Source organism: Vespa velutina, chromosome 15 (genome assembly GCF_912470025.1).
Source record: "Vespa velutina chromosome 15, iVesVel2.1, whole genome shotgun sequence".
Taxonomy (NCBI): domain Eukaryota; kingdom Metazoa; phylum Arthropoda; class Insecta; order Hymenoptera; family Vespidae; genus Vespa; species Vespa velutina.
Window position 1 is genome coordinate 2469469 of NC_062202.1, and position 12500 is coordinate 2481968.

The 12500-nt window shown below is 34.4% G+C and overlaps 1 protein-coding gene and 1 long non-coding RNA gene across 3 annotated transcripts in view; both read left to right on the top strand.

The window, feature by feature from the left end:
• Positions 1–7319, top strand: part of LOC124954274 (ubiquitin-related modifier 1) — an 11029-nt gene extending 3710 nt beyond the window's left edge. Inside the window, exon 5 of the mRNA XM_047506933.1 lies at positions 7106–7319. Within this exon, the coding sequence (XP_047362889.1) occupies positions 7106–7150 (45 nt within the window). The 3' untranslated portion in view covers positions 7151–7319. The remainder of the gene's footprint in view (positions 1–7105) is intronic.
• Positions 7320–8404: 1085 nt separating this feature from the next.
• Positions 8405–12500, top strand: part of LOC124954275 — a 6996-nt gene continuing 2900 nt past the window's right edge. The window contains exons 1-2 of one of the 2 annotated variants that reach the window (XR_007102502.1): positions 8405–8620; positions 9533–9750. This is a non-coding gene — a long non-coding RNA (uncharacterized LOC124954275). The remainder of the gene's footprint in view (positions 8621–9532; positions 9751–12500) is intronic. The other variant, XR_007102503.1, reaches the window with a different exon arrangement.

Genomic DNA, 12500 nt, shown 5'->3' on the forward strand with positions numbered 1-12500 from the left:
GACGTACAACGTTCAGGATAAGTTTCTCGTAATGACTATAATACAACGGCCGACACTTTGGCTGGTCTCCAAGGATTCTCGCCACGATCGCTCTTTCCCCTACTTTTACCGTCGCTTATTTCGTCCCTGAAGCTCCGCCACCGCGAGCAACGTCCCGGTACTTAGTACCACCCCTTTGCTACCATCTTCTAAGCGATACCTACCCCTCTCCCCCTCTGTTCACCGTCTACTTACTTCCTCGCTCCCATTTTCCCCACGAACTGAACGAGTTTGCCCTACCCCCACTCATCCCTCATCCCTTACTCACACCCCCTCTCACTCGCACTCGTCGTCCTCTTTACTTTGTGGCATGCTGGGCTTTACATACATTACGTTACAATTAACATCGGACTTTTCACAGAGTTTCGCCACTTTTCGCGGCGCTTTTCGAGAATACTCGAAATAAGAAATGAAAGGATTTAGTTAAAGTTAAGAGGGAACATGCAGACGGATAAATAGAAACAAAGTCGGACGGACGGATGGACGGATAGACAGACGGACAGACAGGCAGACAGACAGATAGACGGTGAGATAGAAAGGCAGGCAAACTGATAGACATATATATATATATAGAAATAGGAGAAATAGAAAAAAGATGGACAAGTAGATAGAAAAAGATAGACAGACGGATAGGAAAAGATGGACAGGTAAATAGAATAAGATAAACATATGGAAAGAAAAGGAAGAAATATTTATCTCACTGAGATTTTATCGATATAATAAAATGTAATAGATAGAAAGAGAGAGAGTGAGAGAGAGAGAGAGAGAGAGAAAGATGGATAAATAGAAAGATAGATGAAGAGAGAAGCTTTAATTATACGTGATATGATAATGTGCAATAAGAAAAAAAATTCTTTTCTCTCAAACATTTTCAACAATTTATAAATATATATCATCATGTATCTATGGGAAAGATGAGAGACATAAAAAAAAGAAAGAAGATAGATAGAAGAAATATTTATCGTATTAATTGTAAATTGTAATCCATCAATATAAAATATAATACAGGAATATATATATATATATATATATATATATATATATATATATGTATATATATAAAGAGAATTTTTGATTATAATATGATAATTTATAATGGAAAAAAAAAAAAAAAAAAAAAAAAGAAATAACTTTATAAAAATAACGTATGAATATAAATGAAATATGTGAAAAAAGAGAAAGAGATACGACAGAAACGAGGAAAACGAGGTACAAGTAGAGAAAGAAAGAATGAAAGAAAGAAAGAAAGAAAGAAAGACAGATAGATAGACAGACAGAGAAAGAAAGAGAGAAAGAGAGAGGAAGAGAGAAATAGACGTGCTTTATCTGGTATGCGTGGAAAACTTGGCTCGTTAATTAACCGCTCGAAAGAAGGAATTTCTAATGGGACAGGCAAGTAGCTCTCTCACCTCTTTTCTTTATTCTTTTCATCCTTTCACCGATTCGTTTTAATCGGTTTTTAGTGAACCGGAGCGCGGCAATCTGACACGTTCACTCTATCTTTTTCTCCCTCTCTCTCTCTTTCTCCCTCTACCTTTTTTTTCTTCCTCTTTTTTTTTTTTTTTTTTTTTTTTTTTATATATATATATATATATATCTATATATATAAAACACGATACATCAATCAGGTCGTCATTACACGATATGTATGTAACACAGGTGGCACATCGAAAAAGGGAAATGCTCTGCAATCGTTCCAGCAAGCTTTACTCGCTCGTGTGTTTATTCGGTGATTCTGGAAATGCGTTGGTACGTGCTTTCAACGGTATACTCCGAATGGAGAAGAACGTGAGACCTGAAACGCACAGCATCCACGTTTAATCCGGCCTAGCTAGAAACCTCCCGTAACTAGCAGTATTATATTCTCTCTCTCTCTCTCTCTTTCTTTCTCTACCTCCCTCTCTCTCTCTCTCTTCCTCTTTCTCACTTACTCGTTCACTTTTGTTTGAACTATCAACGGGAATGTTCTTTACATTGCTTTTCAACATCGTCATTATCATCCCTCTCTCTTTTCCTCTCTCTTTCTCTACTTATATATATATATATATAATATGTGTAAATAAGCTCTCTAAGAGGATCATACTAAACGATTATTATATAGCAGATGAATTACGTAGAGATGTAATAGAATAGTAATAGTAGTAGTAGTAGTAGTAGAGGAGACTGGTCGAAACTCCACTTCCAAACGTTATGACATTTATTGGACACGTGTTACGCGAACAACTCGCTTGACCAAAACACGAAACCCCTTCCAAGCTTGATCATTTGAAAGCTTGGAATCTAAATGATAGTCACGTTAGATCAGCATATAGAAATTCGTTATTTATTCATTCATTAATCTTCGCTCGTCAATAATAAACGTTTATTTACTTATCGCGTGATCTTTCGTTTGCTTTATATATATAAAAAAACAAAAAAACAAAAAAAAAAAAAAAGAAAAAAGAAACAAGTCTTCTTTTTTCCCTCACCTCATTTTTTTCTTTCTTACTTTTTTCTTTCTTTTTTGTTTCTTTTTTTTTTTCTTCTTTTTTTTTTTTAGGTGCACGAAGCAAAAATTGGAACAATCTTTTTCTCCTTTTCTTTTAGAAACGTTATCAATGTTTAATCATATATGTATATACATTCAACAATCATCGAATATTCAAAGAAATTGATAAAGAAAGATCGAGACAGTGATGAAGAGGGAGAGAGAAAGATAGATAGATAAATTGACAAATAGATAGATAGATAGATAGATAGATAGAAAAAAAAAAAAAAAAAAAAAAAATCAAGAAAAATACATCGCGTGAGAAATGAGAGGGGGAAAAACGTAAAGTAGAAACGAGAAGAGGGTTCTTCAAATCTTTTCTAGATTTTCGCGAAGAATGAAATCAGCCGTTGTCTTCGCGTATCATTGCGAATTAAACTTTCGCGTCTCCACTAACGATTGTTTCACTTTGAAACGTGCGTATAATTTCTGTTATCTTTTCTACTCTTACCAACCGTATATACCATTCCCCATTCTTTTTACTTCCTTATTTCCTTACTTACTCCCACCCTTATTCCCTTACTCCCTTCCTTTCTTACCTCCCTTTCAACCTTCTTCCTTCTTCCCGCGAAATATAAAATAATAAAGGCACCGACGAACGAGCCTCCTGGGAACTTTGGCTATTTTCTCGAAACCCTTCCAAACTAACGCGTCTCGAACTTTTAACGATTCGCCCTCTTTTCTCTTATTCTTATAACAGTCTTTCTATCCTTTCTTTTTCTTTTTCTTTTTCTTTTCTATCTTTTTTTTTTCCTCGTCCCTATCGTTTGATTTCTTCATTCGCAAGTTCCTTCTCTCAAATTTTTTATTATCGCTTATCGATTCTTTTTTCTTCCTTTCTTTCTTCCTTCCTTTTTCCTCCTCCACCCTCCCACCCTTCCTCTCTTTTCTCTTTTCAACTCTTTTCTTTTTTTCTTTTCCTTTCTCTCGAACCCTTTCTAAGAGCAGAAAATTTCACTGATTCTACTCGACGTTCTCTCTCTCTCTCTCTCTCTCTCTCTTTCTCTCTCTCTCTCTCTCTCTCTCTCTCTCTCTCTTTCCTTCTTTTCTTTTCTTTTTCTCTTTTTCTCTCGTCCCACTCGGTAATTACTACTTACTCGCATAATTACACGTTCGTTCTCGCGTATGCCGTATTTATTTTAGTTTAACAACGGTCTAACCATTAGAGTACTAATCCTCTTAATGTCTTCCCAGTCGGTGTACCTTGTGTTTGTTATATATATATATATATATATATATTTATTTTGTCCTTTCTTTTTTCTTTCTTCTTTTCTCTTTTTTCTTCTTCTCCCAAACACTCTTCTCAATTTACATCGGGCATTTCATTTCTGTGATTAATTCGTTTCACAAGTAAGCTTCGAGTACAACACTTTGCCGATGTTAACGAGACGCGAATTGAGGAATATTTTAAAAATACATTCGTCGTAAATTACATTTCGTTTTCATTCCTAATACTGAAATCTCAAACAACAAGTTGAACGTGCTCATGAATATTCGTAGTGATATTAAAAAAAAAAAAAAAAAAAAAAAAAAAAAGAAAAAAAAAAAAAAGAAAAGAAGACAAAAAAGAAAAGAAAGTAAGAAAGAAAAAATAAAAAGAAAGAAGAAGAAGAAGATGTAAAAGAAAGAAAGAAAGAAAAAAGAAATGAAAGAAAGAAAGAAAGAAAAAAAAAGAAAAAAGTAAAGAGGAAAGGAAAACGAAAGAACAATTTTATTCATACTTTTAAAACAAGAAAGTTCGGTTCCATGAAAACGACAATTTTGTTTTTTCCCTTCTTCAAAATTTTTCTTTCGATTACTTCGAAATTCGTAATTAATGAAAATAAAATATACACATGTAATATATTCTCTCGAGGTGGACGTCGAATGGACGAAATAAAACGAAATTATCGGACAATATCGCGAAGGAATTATATATATATATATATATATTTCTTTTTTTCTCTCTCCTTGAAAATTTCTTCTCGAATACTTAACGAATAGATAACACCTGGCGCTTTTTAACATTTGGCTCTAGTGCCAAAAGTCATTCGAAAAAAAGTTTTGATGGGAGTCGAAGACGAAGGAATCGTTCGAAAAAGAACTAGTAGTAGTAGAAGAAGAAGAAGAAGAAGAAGAAGAAGAAGAAGAAGAAGAAGGGGGAAGATGAAGAATAGGAATAAAAATAAGAATAAGAATAAGAATAAAAATAAAAATAAAAATAAGAATAAAAATAAGAAGAAGGAGAAGAAGAAGAAGAAGAAGAAGAAGAAAAAGAAGAAGAAAAAGAAGAAGTAGAAGATACCCGTATGCCCATTTTAATTCTTCTCTTTTTTTTGCTTAAGCTCGCATTCCATCTTACTACCTCGTCTTTTCTTCTTCGTCTCGGTTGGCCTCCTTTCCTTTCCTTTTTTTTTTTTATTCCTTTTCCTTCCCCCGACCTTCCCTTCCCTTTCCATCCCTATCCCATCCCTTTTCTTTTCTTTTCTTTTCCTTTCCTTTCCTTTTTTTTTCTCTCCTTTCTTTTCTTTTCTTCTTTGACTCGTTCGTGACAATGTCCCTGAGACCATCAGCAGGCCATCAGCATAAAACGCGCGGTTTTATGAGCCGTAGTCGGTAGACGGTTTCGCGTTACATCCTTCTCGAATGCTCTCTTCTCTTATTTTCGTTCCTCTCGTACTTCTCTTCGTACTCGCGAATCTTTTCCATTCTACGTTTTCCACTACGATATTGTGTCGACGAAGAATCCACGAAGGATCTCCTCTTCGAGTCACTTTTTCGTTGAAACGACGTTAGTATTATCAAAGAAGAGATTGCCTACGTTGACCTTTCTTATGAAAAACGCTATTTCTTTTCTTCCTTTCCTTTCCATCTTTTTTTCTTCTTTTTCTTATCGTTTTTTTATTTATTCTTTTTTTTTTTATTGTTTGTTTATTTCTTTTTTACTACTTTCCTTTTTTCTTTTTTTTTTTTTTTGCGAAAAGATTTCAAGCAACAAGAACGTTGATACGATACGAATTAATTAAAGCGATACGTTTCCCCCCACCCTCCCTTCCCAAAATGTTTCTGTTTTTAAGTCGTTAAGTTTTATCGTTTTAACTATCACAATATTGTTTAATCGAAATCGTCGATAATAATATCGTTGATTTCAGTTTATTTTCATTGATTATAATTTATTTTTTAAAAATTATTACGAAAATATATATATATATATATATATATATATATATATATATATATATATACATTTCTTTTCACAAGATCTTCGATAATTTTTACGATCAATGATCGAGTGCCCCTAATAATAGGCAAAAAATTGTGCATTTCCAATATATATTTTGCATAGAAAAATGTAAATATTTGTATTATTTTTGCTTTTTCTTTTTTTCTCTTTTTCTTTTTCTTTTTTTTCATTTTATTTCATTTCATTGATCATACTTTATTTTCAATGTTGCTTTCAAAATTTTTACGTCACCTTTAAAGTGATAATTGTTAATAGATATTAAACGAACGAGTGCCCCTAATGATGGGCAAAATTGTATGATTTTGCAAAATAATTCACGTATAACAAATTTCGAACTAAAAATTTAACGAATTGAAAGGAAGAAGGAAGTGAATAATGACGTCGTTCATAGTGAAATAAAGAGAGAGAGAGAGAGAGAGAGAGAGAGAGAGAGAGAGAGAAGAGGAGGAGGAGACGAAAACGTTGTCTCTTAAATATCTTTCGATCTCCCGTCGAACGCAGGAGCACCATGGCAAATTGGAAAGAGCTTTTCTCCTGCATCCTGCGTCGTTCTCCTGCTTTCCATCGTGAGTTACGAGAGCGAGAAGGAGGGTTTGGGTTAGCACAATGCACGAGATTTCGTTCGGTCCATCGGGAGTCTCGACGCATCCCTATAGGCAGCTATTAGGGCGTGGGTCGCGAGTCTTTCGAGGAGAGATTCCCACTGGATGAATCGACTGGATGCTTCGACAGGATGGCCCAGAGGATTGTGGAGTCTCCAAGAAGGTGGATAATTTGTCCACCATCTCTAAATCCTTCCCTCTTATCTCTCTCTCTCTCTCTCTCTCTCTCTCTTTCTCTCTTTTCGTGTACATATGTATATATATATATATATAAATTATAAATTTATAGTTTCATATAGTAGTAAAGTAATTTAATCTGTAAACAAAATTATATTTTCTTTCTTATTTATTATACAAATATACTTAATAGAAAAAGTAATAAACTACAAAAATGTATATATTTTTATATATTGTATATATATATATATATATCTTCGTTTTTTAATTTTCTTATTTTATCTCTTTCTTTAAGCCTCATTTTCAATCTATATCATTCTAACTTAATTCTTTCATTCCATTTCTTCTTTCATCCTCATCCTTTTCACTATCCTTTTTTATCCTCATTCTCTCATTTGATCTCTTTTCATTCTCATCCTTTCAATCTTTCTCTCTTTATACTCATGTTCTCTTCCCCTTTCTCCCTCTCTCTCTCTCTCTCTCTCCTTCCCTCTCTTTATCCTCTAACCGAAGCTACCCCACATCGTTCCTCCCCAGAGAACAGGACAAGCTCGCCAAGCCGCTGACCCGAATCTCAACTAGGTGTTCATGTCCATTTCGGTTATGCACCATGCGAACTGTCTCTCTACTTCCCATTCGGTTCGTCAAGATCGTATGTCATCGCGATTGATAATAATGCCATTTCGAATCGATAATGTTACCGTAGGGATAGAATGGGGAGACTAAGGGGAGAACTAAGATAAAATCGTTATCGTCGAAAAAAGATAGGATACTAGTTCGAGGACGAACGATAAGAAGGAAGAAGAGGAGGTGGAGGAGGAGGAGGAGGAGGAGGAGGAGGAGGAAGAGGAGGAGAAGGATCTAGCAATGGACAAGGATTAAAAGATGAAGAGTCATCGCGTGATCGTAAAACATTATCTTTAAATAAAACAGGGCACCCATTGGACGAGCTTCTTTCTCCTTTCCTTTTGTCTCTTTCTCTTTATCTTTCTCCTTTTTTTTTTCTCTCTCTTTCTTTTTGGTTAAAAAAAATTAGAATTGTCTTTTCAGATTCTTTTAAGAATCTTTTTTTTTTCTTCTTCTTCTTCTTCTTCTTCTTCTTTCTTTTTTTTTCTTTTTTTTTTCTTTTGTTTCTTTTTAGATTAATCTTCGAACTGAAAACGTGTATGGCCCGTTCTTTTTTGATTTCTATTTTTTTTTTTTTTTCTTCTTCTTCTTCTTCTTCTCTCACTTTGCTTTTACGAGACACGTAATCTAACGTCGTCACAATTATAAAGGTAAATAATGATTACGTAGAAGATATAATAAAGAATTGGTTGTTAATGACTTACGCGTTGTGGTTTATTCACGGTGGAGACATTAATGACAATGCCTTTGCCCATTTTTGGCAAAGGTCGCGATTTAACGGCGACACAGCCATCGTGAGTAACGATCCTTTACGATCGTTTCGAATCTTTATGGCGATTCATATTTATTTTTTCTACGATGTTTATGTTGCCGAGATATAACAGAGAAATCGTTGTAGCCGTAGTCTCCTCGTAGTCTCGCTTGAGAATACGTCGCGTAAAGTACGATTGAAGTACTCGCCAATAAAATTGCCTATGGTGGCGATAGTGATGGCGATGGTGGTGGTGGAGGTAGTGGTGGTGATGGTGGTGGTGGTGATGATGGTGACGTAGAAGGGTAGAGAGCCGAACGACTTTTGGCCTCCCTTCGATATATCTGTCTCTCTCGTTTTTTTTTTCTTTTCTTTTCTTTTCTTTTTCTATATATCAAAGAGAGAGTGAGAGAGAGAGAGAGAGAGAGAGAGAGAGAGTGTGTGTGTGCGTACGTGTATATAACTAGCTTTTCTTCTCTTTTCTTCTCTCTCTCTCCCTCTCTCTCTCTCTTTCAATCATGTAATTTATTCAGATCTATCATATCAAACCTACCGAAAGACGATTCACTTCAAAGTTTATTCCTATCTCCGATTTACCAAAGTTCATTCGCATGACGGGAGGTAATTTCGAGTTAAATCTCCGGAGTCCAATTTGACCTATGACTCTTTCATGCGTGAGTAGTATACACGATAATTCTAATGGGACTACCTTAGCTTATCTTCCATCCCGGTGACACTTTAATTCTCTGATGAGATCTAAATGTTTTTATTTTTATAATGATGATTATAACGATGATCATGATCATGATCATGATAATGATTATTATTATTCTTATTCCTATTCTTATTATTATTCTTCTTCTTCTTATTATTATTATTTATTAGAGATAATTTTATATGAATCTTTTATACGTACGACGGCAAGTTGAACTTTCATCGTAGCTAGCTGGCAAACAGCTGTAATACTTTTGGCAGGCTCACGTTACTATCACTCGTTGTGTTGCAACCATACGTTTTGTCTGTAGAAGTTGCGTATAACTTTAATTAACGTGCCATATCGAATTCGTTCCAACGTTAATGCTTCCTCTCATCGCTTTTCCACGATTTAACGTTTTGGAAGATGACATGAAAGTAACGTATACCTACGTATGTATCTACACACCCACACACCCAAACACACACACATACATATACGAACACATATAAACGTATTCTCTTTTTGGCATTATCATTCGTCGTGTCCATTATTAGAATTTCTTTCGATATCTAAATTATTTTTCCTCGTTTCAATCTCTTTCAAGATATTTGTTTCATGAGAACGTTCATATTCTATTATCATTATCTAAATTATTTCTTTTATTTTTCTTCGAGTCATACTTGAAAGTTTTTACGAGATAAGAAAGAGCTGAATTTTTTTTTCTCTCTCCTTCTATTCTTTTTTTTTTCCTTATCCTTTTCTCCTCTCTTTTCTCCTCTTGTTTTCTTTGTCTTTTTCTTTTTTCTTTCTTCCTTGTATCTTTCTTTCTTTCCTTCTTTCTTTCTTCTTTTTATTTATTTTCTTTTTCTTTTTCTTTTCTTTCGCATAGAAGAAAGTTCCTCTAGTTAGACTCTTTGGACACAGTTGAAAGTTTCCAAAGTAACTCTCTTCTTCTATGGGGGATAACGAATATAGAGGACGATAACGAGGATAAAGTGCTCGGTTAATGGCGTTTCGTTGTGAATCGATCTTAATTCGATGACTTCGATACCGAACCACGATGTGATCGAATTTCCTTGATGGTTCTACGAGGATGCGTTAAAATATGTACGTACGTGGGTAATCAATGCAACGTTAGAAAAGTAGTAAGTAGTATTAGTAGTAGTATTAGTAATAGTAGTCGTAGTAGAGCTGTAGATAGTAGTTGTTGTATTAGTGTAGTAGTAATGGTTAGCTTCGGCAGAAGAGGAGGCTACGTGCCAAGGACCCGTGTAAAGCTACCCCCTGGCCTCATTATAATAAACCGCGAGAAGTGACATGACTTACGTTACAAACTGCACGTGGCATGAACTTTCTCTATCTTTCTCATTCTTTCTCTTTCTCTTTCTCTTTCTCTTCTTCGTTAACGAAGCTTTTCCCAATTTTTTTTTTGTTTTTTTTTTTTTTTTTTTCTTTCAAAGAACTTGAAATCTTTGCCAAAGTCGAACTAGTTATTTTTTGAAAATGTCTAACTTTTCATTGATTCGATATATAAAAGAAAAAAGGGAAGGAAAAAACAACAACAGCAATAACAACAACAACAACAACAACAACAGAAGCAACAATAACAATAACAACAATGAATTTGTTTAAGAAGGATAATTTTTTTTAACCTTCTTCTCTTTCTTTTTTTCCCCTTTCTTCTTCTTCTTCTTCTCCATCTTTTTTTTTTTTTTTTTTTTTACTTTTATTTCTCTCTCTCTCTCTCTCTCTCTCTCTCTTTCTTTCTTTTCTTTTTTGCTTCGATGATATAAATTAAAGAGGATATCGGTAAGGAAGGAAGGAAAGAAAGAAGGAAGGAAGGAAGGAAGAAGAGGAAATGAGGCTAATCTCTGATATTAATTTTTCTACCTCGTGTAAACATCGAGGGTAAGAAAGCAACGTGAAAGAATTTAATCTTTTCCGATACGTTATTTAGACTCCTATTACTATAGATACCAATACACAAACTAGCTAACGTTAAGCTCTCACCATCGAATTCCTCTTATGGCAGATTTTCTTTCCTTCGGCGTTTAAACCACATTTCAAAAGTTAAATTGCAGTAGACATACTCATGAAGTAATTCATTTTCGCAACATGATTTTCCCAGAGATTGGATTCTTTTAATTTTATTTTATTTTTTTTTTCTTTTTTATTATTTTTCTTTCGTGCGACTCGATGATACGAACGGCAAACGTTAACAGCCGAATGAAAAGACGATTTCTTCCTTTTTTTTTTTTTTTTTTTTTTTTTTTTTATAGTAATTACGAATGGATTCGTGCGAGAAAGAGAGAGAGAGAGAGAGAGAGAGAGAGAGAGAGAGAGAGAAAGAGAGAGAGAGAGAGGAAGTGAGAAAGAAAAAAAGAATATCTTTTTGCTTCCTATTGGATCATTCTTTCGTCCGAATCGACTGAATTAATCAGAAGGATTCATAATGGTCGTCGTAATCGAGGAAAGATCGTGTAATTTTTAACGACGAGGATAGAAGATATGATTCGTTTTACTTAAAGTGGCTCTGGTATTACTACTAGTCACAAAAAGCATTATCTCGTTATCCCTCTTGTCGGTTTTCTCTTGTTAAAAGGGAGGGAGTTAGGCGTGGGTAGGAGGATAGGATTGGTAAGGGGTTAGCGAGGGATTGGAGTGAGAGAAGAAGGAAAAGTGGAAAAGGAGTTGAAAAGTGTAAGTAACCGACAAGGATAATTTCTATTTCCCGTTCGGTTTGTTCTTCGGAGTATCCTAACACGTTACCACGTTTTCTTCGCAAGGAGAAATGCTGTAAAGTAGATCGCGAAGATAAGACAAATTGAAAGCCGAACAGATGCCGAGAGAAGATGCCCAAGTGGCATCGTTGGGTGTTGCTAGGTTACTAGCTCCTTTATATCGATGAGTGAAAAAGAGAGAAAAAGAAAGGAAGTTATTTTCTACCAATTGAAAACTTTATAATATACGTATTTTATATATAGAAGAAGAATTTGTTTTTGAATATCTTGAATAGTATTTTGAATATCTTCTGTATAACATTAATATATTATTTGTAATATATATTTTATTCATGTTGTCTTGGGTCGTATAAAAATTTTAATGTTTAATCGTTAGTATCGTTTCCGAAAGCAGACACAACATTTTATATTTTATAGATGATGGATAGAGTTATATTAAGAAACTTTTTGAGCCCCTGAACAAAGATATCCCGTTATCCGTACAAGTATGTGCGACTGTATTGCCTATCACAGGGACTTAAAAAAAGTTTCTTACCGATAACGTTCGTAATCTATATTATCGGCGAAGAGGTATAAAGTGATGCCTATCTTCAGGCATAATATTTTATAATATTGATATATTCGTGAGATTTAGAGTCGAGAAAAATCTATATAAATAAATCCGTTTAAATGAGAAAATAAATAGAGAGATGATAGTGGAAACATGATCAAGTCGTTTTACTTTCCCTTTCGTAATACAATTGGTACAAGCTCGATGATCGAACTATTTAGAGGAGCGTACACACTCTCTCGTTTCGATGTTACTCCAGTATTAAAACAAGCTGTTACCTCCAGGCAGTTAGATCGAACGCACGTTACTAGCATGTTACAATCGAGAAACTATCCATCGTGTTGGCTATATCGAATAGTTACTCCTAACGGCTTTTATATCGAAGCTCGAAAGCCAGAGAAGCGAAATAAATTTACACGCCAACCGATGAATTTTGCTTTTTTTTATCCGTGTTCTTTTTTCCTCTTTTTTTCTCCTCCCCCCCCCCCCCCAATTTAAAATCCCTTTTATTTATTTTTATTTTATTTTATTTTATCCACAAATTAAACTTCCTCTCGATTCGAAAG